This window comes from Pan paniscus, chromosome 20, assembly GCF_029289425.2.
Source record: "Pan paniscus chromosome 20, NHGRI_mPanPan1-v2.0_pri, whole genome shotgun sequence".
Classification (NCBI taxonomy): domain Eukaryota; kingdom Metazoa; phylum Chordata; class Mammalia; order Primates; family Hominidae; genus Pan; species Pan paniscus.
Window position 1 is genome coordinate 45,861,489 of NC_073269.2, and position 19,409 is coordinate 45,880,897.

At 42.0% G+C, this 19,409-nt stretch overlaps 1 protein-coding gene across 1 annotated transcript; it reads right to left on the bottom strand.

The window, feature by feature from the left end:
• Positions 1-3,036: 3,036 nt before the first annotated feature.
• On the bottom strand, positions 3,037-7,734 carry LOC100969838 (galectin-16). The gene is made up of 4 exons (XM_024926630.3): positions 7,671-7,734; positions 5,689-5,765; positions 4,978-5,188; positions 3,037-3,286 (listed from the first exon to the last, which is right to left on the bottom strand). Exons 1-4 carry the CDS (start codon positions 7,683-7,685, stop codon positions 3,161-3,163), a joined length of 429 nt encoding a protein of 142 aa, XP_024782398.1. The 5' UTR covers positions 7,686-7,734; the 3' UTR covers positions 3,037-3,160.
• Between the last annotated feature and the right edge of the window lie 11,675 nt (positions 7,735-19,409).

Here is a 19,409-nt window from a genome sequence, read left to right on the forward strand (position 1 = left end):
CTTGGGCTCAAGAGCTCCTCCTACCTCAGCCGCCCAAGTAACTAGGACTCTAAGGCATGCACCACCACATCCAGCTAATTTTTAAAAAAATTATTATTTTTTGTAACGATGGGGATCTTGCTATTCTGCCTAGGCTGGTCTCAAACTTTTGACCTCAAGCAATCCTCCCACCTCAGGCTCCCAAAGTGCGGGGATTACAAGTGTGAGCCACCACACATGGCTCCAATTTCCATATTTTAAGACCATATTTTAAAAGCTGCTCAAGCCTGCTTTTTTCTCTTGATGCTACTTGCAAATCCCTTACTTAGCTGTGGATATACTGTTAGTGAAGAAAATCTAAAGAGTCGAAAAATGAAATATTCTTTCTTTTCTTCCAATTGCAAAAGGGCAGACACCCTCCTGAATCATAAAGCTAGTTTTGATAAATTGGCGAACTGAGAGCATACACAGTATTATTAATTCTGTTCTAATTTCTACTCCACTGTGGAGTCTCTTGCATAGTCTTAAAAGATTATTGCTATGAAATATTCTTATACATTTAACCCATAACCTCTACAATTCTGCAGTTGTAGTTGGTTGTCTTACCTGATAATCAGTTGCTTTGCTTCATAATATTTAAATTGCCATCTCTATTTTACAAAAGGCATAAATACTAGTATAGATTTTTTAGTTAAGCCAGAAGAAAGTTCACTTTATTTACTAACATAACTTATATATAAAGGTTTAATAAATCTCCATGCTTCTTTTCTTTTGCATCATGACAATCGCTGAAAATAATATTTCTGTAGCAGTTGGGGATAAATAGACAATGACTTTTGTAGCCAGAGGTAAATGGCCCAGGGGCTCCAGCACTCCAGGTCCCACTGAGCCTACCCCACAGCTGAGGGCATCTGTATTTCCACACACCTATAGTGCACGGTGCCCCAGAACAGAGATCAGATGCTCTCCTTTATTCAAATGGGGAGTTGAGAGTATTGTCATTGTAATTAAATTAATACATACATATTTATACACTGTTAAAATCTGGTTGGATTTGTGTCCCTTCACAAAACAAATTGCTTAAATGAAACCACAGCGTTAACATAATTGAGTACATCTGCTTCTATGAGATGCTCTTTTAAATTGAATTAGAATCTAATTTGAAATGTCAATAAAAATTCAAATATTCAACTCAATTATATTTAGATTTCTTTTTGTTTTGTTTTGAGATGGAGTTTAGCTCTTGTCACCCAGGCTGGAGTGCAATGGCATGATCTTAGCTCACTGCAAGCACCTTCTCCTGGGTTCAAGTGATTCTCCTGCCTCAACCTCCCAAGTAGCTGGGATTACAGGTGCCTGCCACCATGCTCAGCTAATTTTTGTATTTTTAGTAGAGATGTGGTTTCAACATGTTGGCCAGGCATAGGGAAAGGGCTGTTATTCTGCCATCTTGGTAGGAACTCCAAGAAGCTGAGAATGGAGGGTGGGGGCAAGTGCTACGGAGAAACATTCCCAGAGAAAATGAAAATAGGTGTCTGGTTGGTTTCACCAATGATACGGATTAGTGACTGCTGTCTATTTTATTTTGCCCCTCTAAAATAGGTGTTTTCATTGCCTTTTTCCTGTCTCCTTCAGTCTTCTTTGCTTGATTTGTATAAAGCAGATAATGTATTCCTTTGATGCACATGTTGAGAGAGATTGCAAGTGATAAGTTGTAGTCACATCATAGACACCATATCCTGATTAGATAAGACACTGCACTTTACTCTGAGGCCTGTTCCTATAATTGTATGCCTTCAGAGATTCCTTACAGGGTGTGTTTTTGGTATATGGGAAGTAGTTCTGAGTGGAACTAGTTGCCAAGGATGGCCCCTCATGACTACAGTCACAATAACCACAGCTTGTGGAGTCCTCTCCTTTTGGTTAGGGCTGTCTGTGTGACTCATCTTGATCAATGTAAAGTCATAGAAGGGACACTGTCTGCCATTCAAAGGTAGGTCCTGTGATGCTGTGCACCTTCTCCATGAGCCTTTTTGAAGGCTTACTTTGGTGAAAGCCAGTCACCATTCATTAAGTCTAAGAACTGTGAGAGTCTATTTGAGGAAATTAAAGGCATGAATGGGAAGGTGAGGTAGTGAAGGAAATAATCAGCCAGTTTCCAGGTGTTCATTCAGCCCTAGTGTTGAATTGGACAAGAGTAAAGCATCCCTTGAAATCCCAGCCTAAAAGATCTCTGAAATAACGTGACTCCCATCACATGATCTACCACTCATATGAATTCAGTAAACCTGTAAAGCTGGGAGACATCAAAATAAATGATTGCTTTTAGCCAATATGTGTTGGGCGGTTTTCTGTGCTGCAATTTATCACAAGAATAGCAGCAAAGCAGGATCTGCTCACTGTGTCCATGTACATGAATTGTGTCTATTCCAATAATAATCTACGTGTTCTCTGATCTAAAACCATGACCATTTATTTCTAAAGAGAAACCCCTGGATTCTCCCCATATAAAATGAAAAACTTTTCAAATATTTGCAGATAAGAATAATTGGTATTCTTTAAGGGGAATCACTGGGCTCCAGTGATTCTCTATTGCTTGGATTGAAAACTTTACCTGCAAAACTTGTCATCTTTTTCTTCACTTCCTTCACAGCAGCCTGCACAAAGCCAGGCATAGTGTTCATACACAATAAGCACCCTGAGAACAATGGAAAAATTAAGAAATTCCACATAATTTTCCTAAAGTTATAGGTTTTCCCCAAAGCTACTAGGTACACCTGTGTGGCTGTAAGTAGCTATCTAACATTTAAGTGCCGTGAGTCATCTGAGATTGGGTAAGTATTTTGGTTCAGACTGTCTGACGTCAACTACGTACTATAGAAGGATGCTGTTCCTAATGTCTTATCAGACATTCCATGGACCTTGTCACTCACTCCCTTTGTCACAGGAAGGTTTATCCCCTTTGATTTCTTGATGCCTCCCATAGAATGCCCTGGCCCCTTTTGGGGATGATCATGTCCTCTTTCCCCCTCTTAAAGCAAGAACCAAATCATGTGTGGTCTGGTGCTGTTTTAATGACCAAGTGTAGGGGAAGGGGTTGAGGAGGGATTATTCTGTTAGCAGGCTCTAGGAATCCCATGGTCAGGTAGAAAGAGGGTTTCCTCAACAATGAGGAGTCTGATCATCTCCGTCCATTGTTGACAAGCACTGAGTCCAGGGAGACATCTCTCCACACTTGAATCATCTTCACATATGATGGCGGGATTCGATGGACAAAGGCATAAATGTATTCACCATTTACCTTTACCTTTAAGAGGAAAAATGCATCAGAAAGACAGTATGCCACCCAACAAGTTTTCAGCCTCTTCTCTACTCTGCCCTAGTACCAATAACATTCCCCAAGAAAACTCCTAGTTATACAAGCGAATGTTGTAGATACACTTCTGTTTACAGATGACATTTTGTGCCTATTTGAGACAGTTGCTGACCTTATTTCTAATGTTTCCTCTTATCTAGTGAAGTTCTACACTCTGTGTCACACAGTCCCTGTTTATTCAGCCTCCCTTCTAACCTGGACAACCCCATTACCAGCAACTGTGTCTCAGGAACTTGAGACCCTGCATCTCGCACAGGACCTGCCACAGGGTTAGTGCTAGACCATGTTCACTGAAATGCATACTTTTCAGTTCCACGAACTGTGACTGTCTTTCACTACTGATGGCACAGTTCCTCTTTGGAGTAGCCTACATCTGAGGTGTTAATGGCAAAGAATGAAACCCAGTGTTCTTAGAGAGTTAAAGGAGGACAGGTCTTGTATAACATAGGATATTATCTTCGACAACTTCTAAGCATAGGAAAAGATCCCTCACTTGAATCTGAATAAGATGTGAATCTTTTGGCCTACTCGTTAGAGAAAGTAAGAAAGTATGGATGTATTCCTTATATTGAGGCTGTATAGAGAGTCACCTTATTAGTATTAATTTTTCAAATTTAAAATGCACATATTTTTCAACCAGTTTTTTCATTTTTTGTAATTATATCCCAATGTAAGTATTGGGAGGTTGGTAATGACAAAAGGATTTATCTGAAAGCTTAATACAGCATCATTTGTGAGAGCAAAATACCGGAAACAACTTCAATGCCCAAATAAACAACTGAAGCAGAAACATGGATTGATAATGTCTTCAAGATATATTCTTTGATGAAAACCCAACTTAGTTCCTAAAGCATAATGTGTAGAGCAACATACCAGGATTTACTTAAAAACAAATGAAATCATAGACATATCTAAATGCTTCTATAGGCAAAGATTTCCTCTGAAGGGGTTGGCACGGTGGCATATGCCTGTAATCCCACTATACTGGGAGGCTGAATTGGGTTGATAACTTGAGGCTGGGAGTTCAAGACCAGCCTGGCCAACATGGTGAAACCCCATCTCTACTAAAAATAAAAAAATCAGCCAGGTGTGGTGGCATGAACCTGTAATCCCATCTACTTGGGAGGCTAAGGCAAGAGAATCGCTTGAATCCGGGAGGTGGAGGTTGCAGTGAGCTGAGATCACATCACTGCCCTCCAACCTGGATGACAAAGTGAGTCTCTGTCTCAATGTTATTCGTATGAGTAGAATTGGGGCCCAAAAGTGAGACGAAGACATAATTTTTGATTGATAGAAAAAACTTTTTTCTTAAGTATATTGTATTCATTCAGCTATATGAAAATTTAAATAATGGCATAAGTGGAAATGAGCACTATGTGAAAAGACAGAGGAGATTCTCCACTTTGGGGGAAATGGAAGATGAGCCAACCTTGACCTTGGTCAGATTTGCAAAAGAGCTGAGGACGGCAGTGCAAGCAGAGGGTGCTCTGTGATGAAAACCTGGGGCAGGGGTAGTTACGGGAGATGGGCCCTGAGGGAATGGTGAGGCTAGGTCAATGAGAGCTGACTCCTGCTGTGGGATCCCAAAGAGCCTGGGTACTGGGAGCTCCTGGGGTGCTCACCTCATACTCATTGTGACACACGTAGATGCGCAAGTCAAATGGCTTGCCATCCTCAAAGGGCACATAGTGTAAATTCTCCTCCAACATCCATATCCCAAACTCACGACTGTTCATGACCACACGACGGCCTAAGTGCACTCGCAAATGGAAGGCAATTTCTGAGTCCTCATTCATCTCAGTGTAGAAATCCACCTGCAGCTGTGGTTCATTGCTGAGGGCAAAGCACACAGCATATTGGACAGGTTCCTTCATTGCACAGACACACACTTGACACGCACACAAATCCCCTCCCCCATTTACCCAGGGTAAAAGTCTCTCTGATGATACTGCAGGCCTGGTCCCTGTGGGGATGCTTCAGCTCCTCGTGCCCCCGGCAGGGAGATGCTGTGCCCCTCATCCCCAGATGAAAACTGAGTCACAGTCACTGACCTGGGCCTATGACTTGTTCATTCCCTGAAAATTCTGTGCCCCTTGGTAAAGAGCCACAGTCCCAACCCACTGAGTGTTCTCCTCCCCTAGGCCCCATGGCTGGCCCACATGCAGTTGCTGCAGGTCTCATGCCTGGTGCTGGAGGGTCTCCAGGACCTGCACCTGCATGGGGCCTCCATCCAGCCAATTAGACATTTCCACATCACCCACACATAAGGTCAAACTCTTAGCAAATATTCTCCTTTCTCCTCCACCCCCTCCATTGGACCATGGAGTACTCACATAGAAGAGTCGATTGGTGTCCCTTTGATTATCACGCAGGAACCAACAGACAAAGACACAGGCAGTTTGTATGGCACCTGCCAGGGTATTGAGAATAAGTGAGAGGTGCAGGGTCAGGTGCAGTCTCCCCTCCTGTAACATATTCCCATGGTGCAGGAGGTTAGAGATCACAGGGCAGACTCTGTGGACTCTCCCCTTTCACTCTACCACAGTCAGGGCCCCATATTCCTGAAGGTATGGTGGACCCATAGGTAAGAGCAAGGATTCAGGAGCCAAGAAGCCTGGATTCCAGTCCTCATTCTGCCTCTTACTAGCAGTGCAATCTTAGATCGGTTACTTGACTTCCTCAGTTTCCCTAAAACAAGGAGGATTATCACGAATTCCTACTGTGTAGGAAGTTCTCCATAATAGAGCAGTTAATACATATAAAACTTTTACCCTAATCCCTGGCATGTGTAGGGCCTGTTAGGGGTGACCTAACAGAACAGGGGAGTCCTCCTGAAACACTGACCTGCCTTATTTTCAACTCTCACAATCATCAAGGGCAATGGACGTCCTTCCAAGAAGTGGCACACATTACTGACAGCACAGCCCCAGTACTTGCACAAGTGAAGCCTGTGGGTCAGGGACATAACTGGAGGGAATGATTGATTTCTACGATGACTACAAGTGGTTGATGATTTTTCTGTATTTTTGAGATAGGGTCTTGCTCTGTTGCCCAGGCTGACATGCAGTGGTGCGATCATAGCTCATTGAAACGTTGAACTCCTGGGCTGCAGTGATCCTCACACATCTGCCCCCTCTTGTGTAGCTGGGGCAAAAGGTACCTGCCACTCTGGTAGTCTGATATTTAAAGTTTTTTAAAGAAAGGGTCTCACTATGATACCCAGACTGGCCTCAAACTTCTGGCCTCCTGTTATCCTCTCATCTTTGTCTCTCAGATTGGTGGGATTATAGCTATGAGCCAGTGAACCCAGCTGCTTTGTTGATTAATATCCACTGTAAGCTCTGTCTGAACTGAGACTAGACTTGTTCCTTCATGGGTGGAGGAACAAGTTTAGACTCAGTTGAGACAGAGCTTACAGTGGATATTTTACGTGATTCAGTCTCTGAAACCATGGCCTCTAATATCCTTCTCTAGCAAACCTCCTGTCCCACAATGAAAAGGACAGGATAGGCTGGGGACAGGGAAGCTGAGCCTGGGAGGCAAGAGACAGTGGTCACTCTGTGCAGACCCCACCTGAGGATCCATCACCCCCATAGTCTCCATTCCTCTTCCCCACTCTTACTGGGAAGAGACATCTACTGATCATACATTCTGCTCTCATAAGTGATCTGAAACAAGTCCTTGGTAACTCACAATCTCCAAGATCCCTACCAGTTAAGCCACCTGGGATCTACATTGCCACACATGAAAAGACACACAGTTCCTTCATCAGAGGTGCTGTTGTGTGGGGAGGAACCTTCACATGCACAGAAGGCCACATGCGTGTTTTCCCTTCAATACTCAGTCACATCCCAGCACACACACCCACAGTCACACACAGCCATGCCACTCACTGAGTTACACACACCTGCTCACTGCGCACATAAAGATGACCATGCACTGGTCTGGCTGTGCTCATACACACTCACATCACAAAGAGGAAGACAAAGTACAACCACCCCCTTACACTCACACAAACACCTGCTTGACCTGGTGGGCCATCCACCTCCCACCTAAAGTCACATCATCTCATCAGAGTTCACTCTCATCAGATACCACCTCATGCTCACAGAGGGTTACATTTGTCCAGGATCCACAACCCACATGTTACAAGCATCTCAGATACCTAGCCTCAGTGTTTCTCTTCCACACACCCACAACTCTCAGTAAAGCATTCACAGTAGGAATGCTCATATTTTCATCTCATAAAATACCCCACATCTTTCTTGGTTTTGTGTGACTTGAGATTATTGAAGGCTGTGCCTTTTCAACTCACAGTTAGAAATGACATTGTCCTCTCCTTCTGGGCGACCTTCGGAATTGTGTCCAGTCTTCTGAGTGAATCTCTGAGTTGCAGCACTTAAATGACCCCTTTCAGCTTTGCCCTCTGGCTTCATTCCAGATTCCATGCTCCTCCCAGCAAGCTTTCCTTGCAGCATGAGAAAGGGTCAGGTGTCACGAAGAAACTCAGTCACAACCATAACTATTTGCAAGTCTGTGTCTGTAATGCAGCAGAAATGACAGTGGGGAAGGTACCAGACTGTGGATTGGGTTACCAGGGAAATGCATAGACAAGGATGATGGAGTGAAGGGTAGTGATTGTAAAGCCCAGCCTTTGTGCCTCTCAAGCCTTTTCTCCACTATGTGGAATCTACCCAGAAGGTGTACATTTTCCCAATTTTGTACAATGGCTAAACAAGAAAAAAAAAGTTGGAGATTTTGGGGGAAACAAGTTAGCCCTAAAAGGTAATTCTTCTCTCTGCCTTTAAACGTTCTGGGAGAGCACTGACCTTGATCCTGAGGAGGATCTGCGGAGAGAAGTAGAGAAATTTCTTGCATGAACCTGCCCCACACTAAGCCACTTGGCTTTGCTAGGTAAGGGCCACTTTCATCTAACTGTCACACACTTGGGCTCTAGATACACCCTCTGTTGGTGTCCATGTAAATCAAAGTTTGAGGGACACTGTTTCTTCTGCAGATTCTAGGAGAAAGGTGAGATTTTAAAAAAATTGTTATTATACTTTAAGTTCCAGGGTACATGTGCACAACGTGCAGGTTTGTTACACAGGTATACCTGTGCCATGTTTGTTTGCTGCACCCATTAATTCGTCATTTACATTAGGTATTTATCCTGATGCTATCCATCCCCCTGCCCCCCACCCCATGATAGTCCCCCATGTGTGATGTTCCCTGCCCTGTGTCCAAGTGCTCTCATCGCACAATTCCCACCTATGAGTGAGAACATGCGGTATTTGGTTTTCTGTACTAGTGATAGTTTGTTCAGAATGATGGTTTCCAGCTTCATCCAACTCCCTGCAAAGGACATGAACCCATCCTTTTTTATGGCTGCATAGAATTCCATGGTGTATATGTGCCACATTTTCTTAATTCAGTCTATCATTGATGGACATTTGGTTTGGTTCCAAGTCTTTGCTATTGTGAACAGTGCTGCAATAAACATATGTATGCATATGTCTTTATAGTAGCATGATTTATAATCCTTTGGGTATATACCCAGTAATGGGATGCTGGGTCAAATGATATTTCTAGTTCTAGATCCTGGAGGAATGGCCACACTGTCTTCCATAATGGTTGAGCTCGTTTACACTCTCACCAACAGTGTAAAAGCGTTCCTATTTCTCCATATCCTCTCCAGCATCTGTTGTTTCCTGACTTTTTAATGATCGCCATTCTAACTGGTGTGAGATGGTATCTCATTGTAGTTTTGATTTGCATTTCTCTAATGACCAGTGATGATAAGCATTTTTTCCTGTGTTTGTTGGCTGCATAAATGTCTTCTTTTGAGAAGTGTCTGTTCATATCCTTTGCCCACTTTTTGATGGGGTTGTTTGTTTTTTTCTTGTAAATTTGTTTAAGTTCTTTGTAGATTCTGGATATTAGCCCTTTGTCAAATGGGTAGATTGCAAAAATTTTCTCCCATTCTGTAGGTTGCCTATTCACTCTGACGGGTAGTTTCTTTTGCTGTGCAGAAGCTCTTTAGTTTAATTAGATCCCATTTGTCAATTTTGGCTTTTGTTGCCATTGCTTTCGGTGTTTTAGTCATGAAGTCCTTGCCTATGCCTATATCCTAAATGATATTGCTAGGTTTTCTTCTAGGGTTTTCATGGTTTTAGGTCTAACGTTTAAGTCTTTAATCCACCTTGAATTAAGTTTTGTATAAGGTGTAAGGAAGGGGTCCAATTTCAGCTTTCTACATATGGCTAGCCAGTTTTCCCAGCACCATTTATTAAATAGGGAATCCTTTCCCCATTTCTTGTTTTTGTCAGGTTTATCAAAGATCAGATGGTTATAGATGTGTGGTGTTATTTCTGAGGCCTCCGTTCTGTTCCACTGGTCTATCTCTCTGTTTTGGTACCAGTATCATGCTGTTTTGGTTACTGTAGCCTTGTAGTGTACTCTGAAGTCAGGTACCATGATGCCTCGAGCTTTGTTCTTTTTGCTTAGGATTGTCTTGGCAATGCGGGCTCTTTTTTGGTTCCATAAGAACTTGAAAGTAGTTTTTTCCAATTCTGTGAAGAAAGTCATTGGTAGCTTGTTGGGAATGGCGTTGAATCTATAAATTACCTTGGGAAGTATGGCCATTTTCACGATATTGATTCTTCCTATCCGTGATCATGGAATGTTCTTCCATTTGTTTGTATCCTCTTTTATTTCATTGAGCAGTGGTTTGTAGTTCTCCTTGAAAGGGTCCTTCACATCCCTTGTAAGTTGGATTCCTAGGTATTTTATTCTCTTTGAAGCAATTGTGAATGGGAGTTCACTCATGATTTGGCTCTCTGTTTGTCTGTTATTGGTGTATGGGAATGCTTGTGACTTTTGCACATTGATTTTGTATCCTGAGACTTTGCTGAAGTCACTTATCAGCTTACGGAGATTTTGGGCTGAGATGATGGGGTTTTCTAAATATACAATCATGTCATCTGCAAACAGGGACAATTTGACTTCCTCTTTTCCTAATTGAATACCCTTTATTGCTTTCTCTTGCCTGATTGCCCTGGCCAGAACTTCCAACACTATGTTGAATGGGAGTGGTGAGAGAGGGCATCCCTGTCTTGTGTCAGTTTTCAAAGGGAATACTTTCAGCTTTTGCCCATTCAGTATGATATTGGCTGTGGGTTTGTCATAAATAGCTCTCATTATTTTGAGATACATTCCATCAATACCTAGTTTATTGAGAGTTTTTAGCAGGAAGGGCTGTTGAATTTTGTCAAAGGCCTTTTCTGCATCTATTGAGATAATCATGTAGTTTTTGTCACTGGTTCTGTTTATGTGATGGATTTCGTTTATTGATTTGAGTATGTTGAACAAGACTTGCATCCCATGTATGAAGCTGACTTCATCGTGGTGGATAAGATTTTTGATGTGCTGCCAGATTCGGTTTGCCAATATTTTATTGAGGATTTTTGCATCAATGTTCATCAGGGATATTGCTCTAAAATTCTCTTTTTTTGTTGTGTCTCTGCCAGGCTTTGGTATTAGGATGATGCTGGCCTCATAAAACGAGTTAGGGAGGATTCCCTCTTTTTCTATTGATTGGAATAGTTTCACAAGGAATGGTACCAGCTCCTCTTTGTACCTCTGGTAGAATTCAGCTGTGAATCCAGCTGGTCCTGGACTTGTTTTGGTTGCTAGGCTATTAATCATTGCCTCAATTTCAGAGCCTGTTACTTGTCTATTCAGAGATTCAACTTCTTCCTGGTTTAGTCTTGGGAGGGTGTATGTATCCAGGAATTTATCCATTTCTTCTAGATTTTCTAGGTTATTTGCATAGAGGTGTTTATAGTATTCTCTGATGGTAGTTTGTATTTCTGTGGGATCGGTGGTGATATCCTCTTTATCATTTTTTATTGCATCTATTTGATTCTTCTCTCTTCTTTATTAGTCTGGCTAGCGATCTATCAATTTTGTTGATCTTTTTCAAAAAACAAGCTCCTGGATTCATTGATTTTTTGATGGTTCTTTATGTGTCTCTATCTCCTTCAGTTCTGCCCTGATCTTAGTTATTTCTTGTCTTCTGCTAGCTTTTGAATTTGTTTGCCCTTCCTTCTCTAGTTCTTTTAATTGTGATGTTAGGATGTCAATTTTAGATCTTTCCTGCTTTCTTTCGTGGGCATTTAGTGGTATAAATTTCCCTCTACACACTGCTTTAAATGTGTCCCAGAGATTCTGGTATGTTGTGTCTTTGTTCTCATTTGTTTCAAAGAACATCTTTATTTCTGCCTTCATTTCGTTATGTACCCAGTAGTCATTCAGGAGCAGGTTGTTCAGTTTCCATGTAGTTGTGCGCTTTTGAGTGAGTTTCTTAATCCTGAGTTCTAATTTGATTGCACTGTGGTCTGAGAGACAGTTTGTTGTGATTTCTGTTCTTTTACATTTGCTGAGGAGTGCTTTACTTCCAACTATGTGGTCAATTTTGGAATAAGAGCGATGTGATGCTGAGAAATGTATATTCTGTTGATTCGGGGTGGAGAGTTCTGTAGATGTCTATTAAGTCCACTTGGTCCAGAGCTGAGTTCAAGTCCTGGATATCCTTGTTAACCTTCTGTCTCAGTGACCTGTCTAATATTGACAGTGGGGTGTTAAAGTCTCCCATTATTATGGTGTGGGAGTCTAAGTCTCTTCGTAGGTCTGTAAGGACTTACTTTATGAATCTGGGTGCTCCTGTATTGCGTGCATATATATTTAGGATAGTTAGCTCTTCTTGTTGAATTGATCCCTTTACCAATGTGTAATGGCCTTCTTTGTCTCTTTTGATATTTGTTCGTTTAAAGTCTGTTTTATCAGATACTAGGATTACCACCCCTGCTTTTTTTTCCTGTGTTCCATTTGCTTGGTAGATCTTCCTCCATCCCTTTATTCTGAGCCTATGTGTGTCTCTGAACGTGAGATGGGTTGCCTGAATACAGCACACTCATGGGTCTTGACTTTTTATCCAATTTGCCAGTCTGTGTCTTTTAATTGGAGCATTTAGCTCATTTACATTTAAGGTTAATATTGTTATGTGTGAATTTGATCCTCTTATTATGATGTTAGCTGATTATTTTGCCTGTTAGTTGATGCAATTTCTTCCTAGCATTGATTGTCTTTACAATTTGGCGTGTTTTTGCAGTGGCTGTTACCAGTTGTTTCTTTCCATGTTTAGTGCTTCCTTCAGGAGCTCTTGTAAGGCAGGCCTGGTGGTGACAAAATCTCTCAGCATTTGCTTGTCTGTAAAGGATTTTATTTCTCCTTCACTTATGAACCTTAGTTTGGCTGGATATGAAATTCTGGGTTGAAAATTCTTTTCTTTAAGAATGTTGAATATTGGCCCCCACTCTCTTCTAGCTTGTAGGGTTTCTGCCAAGAGATCCGCTGTTAGTCTGATGGGCTTCCCTTTGTGGGTAACCTGACCTTTCTCTCTGGCTGCCCTGAATATTTTTTCCTTCATTTCAACCTTGGTGAATCTGACAATTATGTGTCTTGGGGTTGCTATTCTCGAGGAGTATCTTTGTGGTGTTCTCTGTATTTCCTGAATTTGAATGTTGGCTTGCCTTGCTAGGTTGGGGAAGTTCTCCTGGATAATATCCTTCAGAGTGTTTTCCAACTTGGTTCCATTCTTCCCGCCACTTTCAGGTACACCAATCAGACGTAGATTTGGTCTTTTCACATAGTCCCATATTTCTTGGAGGCTTTATTCATTTCTTTTTACTCTTTTTTCTCTAAACTTCACTTCCCGCTTTATTTCATTAATTTGATCTTCGATCACTGATACCCTTTCTTCTGCTTGGTCGAATCGGCTATTGAAGCTTGTGCATGCATCACGTATTTCTCGTGTCATGGTTTTCAGCTCCATCAGGTCATTTAAGGTCTTCTGTACACTGTTTATTCTAGCTAGCCATTCGTCTAATCTTTTTTCAAGATTTTTAGCTTCCTTGCAGTGGGTTCAAATATCCTCTTTTAGCTCAGAGAAGTTTGTTATTACTGACCTTCTGAAGCCTAGGTCTGTCAGCTCATGAAAGTCATTCTCCATCTAGCTTTGTTCCGGTGCTGGCAAGGAGCTGTGATCCTTTGGAGGAGAAGATGCACTCTGGTTTTTAGAATTTTCAGCTTTTCTGCTCTGGCTTCTCCCCATCTTTGTGGTTTTATCTACCTTTGGTCTTTGATGCTGGTGACCTACAGATGGGGTTTCGGTGAGGATGTCCTTTTTGTTGATGTTGATGCTATTCCTTTCTGTTTATTAGTTTTCCTTCTAACAGTCAGGTCCCTCAGCTGCAGATCTGTTGGAGTTTGCTGGAGGTCCACTCTTATTTGCCTGGGTATCACCAGTGGAGGCTGCAGAACAGCAAATATTGCAAAACAGCAAATATTGCTGCCTGATCCTTCCTTTGGAAGCTTTGTCCCAGAGGGGCACCCACCTGTATGAGGTGTCAGTCGGCCCCTACTGGGAGGTGTCTCCTAGTTAGGCTAAACGGGGGGTCAGGGACCCACTTGAGGAGGCAGTCTGTCCATTCTCAGACCTCAAACACCATGTTGGGAGAGCCACTGCTCTCTTCACAGCTGTCAGACAGGGACGTTTAAGTCTGCAGAAGTTTCTGCTGCCTTGTGTTCAGCTATGCCCTGCCCCCAGAGGTGGAGTCTACAGAGGCAGCAGGCCTTGCAGAGCTGTGGTGGGCTCCACCCAGTTTGAGCTTCCCTGGCCACTTTGTTTACCTACTCAAGCCTCAGCAATGGCGGACACCCCTCCCCTGCCAGGCTGCTGCCTCCCAGGTCAATCTCAGACTGCTGCACTAGCAGTGAGCAAGGCTTCGTGGGCATGGGACCTGCCAAGCCAGGTGCAAGATGTAATCTCCTGGGGTGCCATTTGCTAAGACCACTGGAAAAAGCACACTATTTGGTTGGTTGTGTCCCGATTTTCCAGGTACAGTCTGTCATGGTTTGCCTTTGCTAGGAAAGGGTAATCCCCCGACCCCTTGCACTTCCCAGGTCTTCAGCTCGCCCTCCTTGGCCTGCACCCACTGTCCAACCAGTCCCAATGAGATGAACCAGGTACCTCAGTTGGAAATGTAGAAATCACTGTCTTCTGCGTTGATCACGCTGGGAGCTGCAGACCAGAGCTGTTCCTATTCAGCCATCTTGGAACAGAATTGAGATTTGTTTTTTTCTTTGATTTATTTTTCCTTTTATTTTAGGTTCAGTGGTACATATGCAGATAAAGTTGTGTCATGGGTTTTGTGGTAAATATGATTTCTTCATCTGGGTACTAAGCATAATACCCAATAGTTATTTTTTTGCTCCTATTGCACCTTTCACCCTCCACCCTCAAGTAGGCCCCAGTGTGTTTTGTTCCCCTCTTGGTGTCCATGAGTCTCATCATTTAGTTCACACTTATAAGTGAGAATATGCAGTATTTGGTTTTCTGTTCCTGCATTAGTCTGCTGAGAATAATGGCTTCTAGCTCCATCCATGTTACGGCAAAAGACATAATCTCACTGTTTTATAGGACTGCGTAGTATTCCATTGTGTACATGTACCACATTTTCTGTATTTAATCTGTCCTTGATGGGCATTTGGGTTCATTCCATGTCTTTGCTATTGTGCATAGTTTTGCAATGAACATTCATGTGCATATGTCTTTATGGCAGAATGACTTCTATTCTTCTGGGTGTACACCCAGTGATGGGATTGCTGGGTTGAAGGGTAGTTCTGTTGTTAGCTGTTTGATGAATCACCATGCTGCTTTCCACAATGGGTGAACTAATTTACACTTCCACCAACAATGTGTAAGTGCTCCCTTATCTTCATAACCTTGTCAGCATCTGTCCTTTTTTGACTTTTTAATAAGAGCCATTCTGACTGGTGTGAGATGGTATCTCATTTTGGTTTTGGTTTGCTTTTCTCTAATGTTCAGTGATGTTAAGCTTTTATTATACGCTTTTTGGCCACCTGTATATCTACTTTTGAAAAGTGTCTGTTCCTGTCCTATGCTCACCTTTTTTTGTTGTTTTAAAACAGGTTTCACTCTGACAAACAGGCTGGAGTGGTGTGGCACTGTCTCAGCTCACTGCAACCTCCGGCTTCTGGGCTCAGGTGATCCTCCCAGCTCAGCCTCCTGAGTAGTTGGGACTACAGGCTCATGTCACCATGCCAGGCTAATTTTTTCTAATTTTAGTAGAGATGGGTTTTTGCCATGTTACCCAGCCTGTTCTCAAATTCCTGGGCTCAAGCCATCCACCAGCCTTGGCTGCCCAACGTGCTGGAATTACAGGCATAAGCCACTGTGCCAAGCCCTTTACCCACTTTTTTATGGGTTTGTTTTTTCTTTCTTGTAAAGTTGTTGAAGTTTCTTGTAGATACTCAGATATTAGATCTTCTTCAGATAAATAGTTTGAAAATATATTCTCCCATTCTATAGGCTGTCTGTTTACTCTCTTGATAGTTTCTTTTGTTGTGCAGAAGCACTTTAGTTTAATTGGATTCAGTTTGACAATTTTTGCTTTTGTTGTGATTGCCTTTGAAATCTTCATCATGAAACCTTTGCTCATGCCTATGTCCTGCATGGTATTGCCTAGGTTGTCTTCCAGGGTGTTTGTAGTTTTGGATTTTACATTTAAGTCTTTAATCCATCTTGAATTGATTTTTGTATATGGTTTAAGGAAGGGCTTCAGTTTCAATCTTTTGCATATGGCTAGCCAGTTCTCCCAGCACAATTTCTTGAGTAGGGATTCTTTTTTCCATTGCTCGTTTGGTCAGCTTTGTTGAAGATCAGATGGTTGTAGGTGTGTGGCCTTATTTCTGGGTTCTCCATTCTGTTCCATTGGTCTAGGTGTCTGAGACCACCATGTTGGGCAGACTGGTCTCAAGTTATTTTCTGACCTCGTGATCGGCCCTCCTGAGCCTCCCAAAGTGCTGGGATTATGGTGTGAGCCACCGCGCCCTGCCCCTTTGCCCACTTTTTAATGGAGTTGTTTGTTCTTTTCTTGCAAAGTTACTGAAGTTCCTTATAGATGCTAGATATAAGACCTTTTTCAGATACATAATTTTCAAATATTTTCTCCCATTCTGTAGATTGTCTGTTGACTCTGTTGATAGTTTCTGTTGCTGTGCAGAAGCTCTTTAGCTTAAATAAATCCACTGTCAATTTTTGCTTTTCTTGTGGTTGCTTTTGGCATCTTTGTCATAAAACTTTTGTCCATTTCTACATTCAGAATGGTATTGCCTATGTAGTCTTCCAAGGTTTTTATAGTTTGGCATTTACATTTAAGTCTTTAACCCATCTTGAGTTGATTTTTCTATATAATGTAATGAAGAGGTTCAGTTTCAATCATCTGCATAGGTTAGCCAGTTACCCAGAACGATTTCTTGAATGAGAAATAGGAACACTTTTACACTGTTGGTGGGACTGTAAACTAGTTCAACCATTGTGGAAGTCAGTGTGGCGATTCCTCAGGGATCTAGAACTAGAAATACCATTTGACCCAGCCATCCCATTACTGGCTATATACCCAAATGACTATAAATCATGCTGCTATAAAGACACATGCACACGTATGTTTATTGCGGCATTATTCACAATAGCAAAGACTTGGAACCAACCCAAATGTCCAACAATGTTAGACTGGATTAAGAAAATGTGGCACATATACACCATGGAATACTATGCAGCCATAAAAAATGATGAGTTCATGTCCTTTGTAGGGACATGGATGGAACTGGAAACCATCATTCTCAGTAAACTATCGCAAGAACAAAAAACCAAACACCGCATATTCTCACTCATAGGTGGGAATTGAACAATGAGATCACATGGACACAGGAAGGGGAATATCACACTCTGGGGACTGTGGTGGGGAGGGGGGAGGGGGGAGGGATAGCATTGGGAGATATACCTAATACTAGATGACGAGTTAGTGGGTGCAGCACACCAGTATGGCACATGTATACATATGTAACTAACCTGCACAATGTGCACATGTACCCTAAAACTTAAAGTATAAAAAAAAAAAAAAGAAATCCTTTTTACATTGCTTGTTTGGTCAGCTTAGTTGAAGGGTCTGATGATGGTTGTAGGTGTGCGACCTTATTTCTGGGCTCTCTCTTCTGTCCCACTGGTCTCTGTGTCTGTTTTTGTACCAGTACCATACTGTTTTGTTACTGTGGCCCTGTAGCACAGTTTGACATTGGGTAATATGATGTTTCCAGCTTGATTCTTTTTGCTAAGAACTGTCTTGGTTATTCAACTCATTCTTGGTTCCATGTGTATTTTAAAATAGTTTTTTTCTAATTCTATGAAGGATGTCATAGGTAGTTCAACAGAAATAGCATTGAATCTGTACATTTCTTTGGGCAATATGGCTGTTTTAATGATAATGACTCTTGCTATCTATGAGCCTGGGATGTTTTTCCATTTGTTTGGGTCATCTCTGATTTTTTAAGCAGTGTTTTGTAATTCTCATGGTAAAAATCTTACACCTCCTGGTTAGCTGTATTCCTAGGTATTTTATTCTTTTTATGGCAATTGTGAATGGAATTGCAGTCCTGATTTGGCCGTATGCTTTGCTGTTGTTGGTATATAGGAGTTCTAGTAATTTTTGCACTTTGATTTTGTATCCTGAAACTAACTGCTCAAGTTGTTTACCAGCTTAAGAATTATTTGGGCAGAGACTATGATGTTTTCTAGATATAGAATCATGACATCTGCAAACAGAGATGGTTTGACCTCTCTTTCTGTTTGGATGCCCTTTCTTTCTTTCTCTTGCCTGATTGCTCTGGCCAGGACTTCCAACACTATGTTGAATAGGAGGGTGAGAGAGGGCACTGCAGAAATTGTGGTCTGAAAATCCAAATTCAATTCCTGCTCCATTCATCATACATATTTTGAGCTGTGATTTATCAAATACGAAACAAAACAAAACAAAAAATTTCTCTGTTAATTCTGTCTTATTGGCCCCTCACTTGCAAATACAGGCCCAGACGCACCAGAGCTCAGCACCACGGACAGCACCACAGAAGAAACAGCTTTGGGAGACTTGGACATCAAGGACAACGTTAGCAAAGAGTAGATTTATTCTTTGGGGGCTTTCAGCAAAAACTGGAAAGCCCTACAGACCTTTCAGAAGGTAAGGCTTTAGACTGCGGAAATGACCTACTGTGTTTTGAGCAATGATGTATTTGCTGGGAGAAGGCCATGAATTTGGGTTGACAAGCATGAAAGAGATGTTGAGTAAATCTCCAGAGGCAAACAAAAATCGTTTGTTCAACATTGGTTCCTTGGCTCTATGTCTTCTCTTTTTATCTGAGACATCACTCCTGGCCACCATGAGCATAGGGTAGTAGTTGGTATAAAGATGAGTGTAACAAATGGCCTATATGAGCTGAACTGAACTGGTGAATATCAGTCAAGAAAAGGCAGTCACTGTGTGTTTGTATAGCACGGGCAGCATGTAGGACACTGTAGGTCATGCAAATACAATGGGCATCGTCCAGCGACATGTAGATATGAAATCAATCTCATGTTCTGCTCAGAAACTCATGGGGTCCAAGATAGTTTTTATCAACTCAGAGCAAGTATTGCCTAATTCCCCAAGAAATGATTTCCATGCTGATGAGGGGGCCTATGATCCATCATCAAAATAGGGCGGTGACCAAAACTGTGAGAGGGATGATATAAGGGAGAAAGTGTACCTAACAAGAACCTGAGACTTTCCAGTGAGAGCGGAGGGAATTTCAGTTCATACAGGAAAGCAACAAGAAAGAGAGGCATGAAGGTGTCATTTACTGTGCATTGACACCTCAAGGTATATGGATATTAGGTTAAAGGAGGGAAAGGAGAGAGGCATACCCATGAGTAAGGTTGGAGCTGAACAAGTTGTGGCAATGAACATGGAAAGAGAGGATGAAGATGATCAAATTGACACCTGTGATAGGCCCTGCAGACAAAGAGGCTATTTGATGAGACCCTCTTCAGTCTGCATTGTTTGGCTTTTAGGTAATATGTTGTTTATCTTCTCCTAAATGG

Bases quoted from the DNA above. Each gene is read 5' to 3' on its own strand.
- LOC100969838 (XM_024926630.3), bottom strand. The intron at 5,189-5,688 runs GTGAGTACTCCA...CTTTGCCCTCAG, and splicing joins ACACCAATCGACTCTTCTAT to CAATGAACCACAGCTGCAGG. The intron at 3,287-4,977 runs GTGAGCACCCCA...TTCCTCTTAAAG, and splicing joins TGTGTCACAATGAGTATGAG to GTAAAGGTAAATGGTGAATA.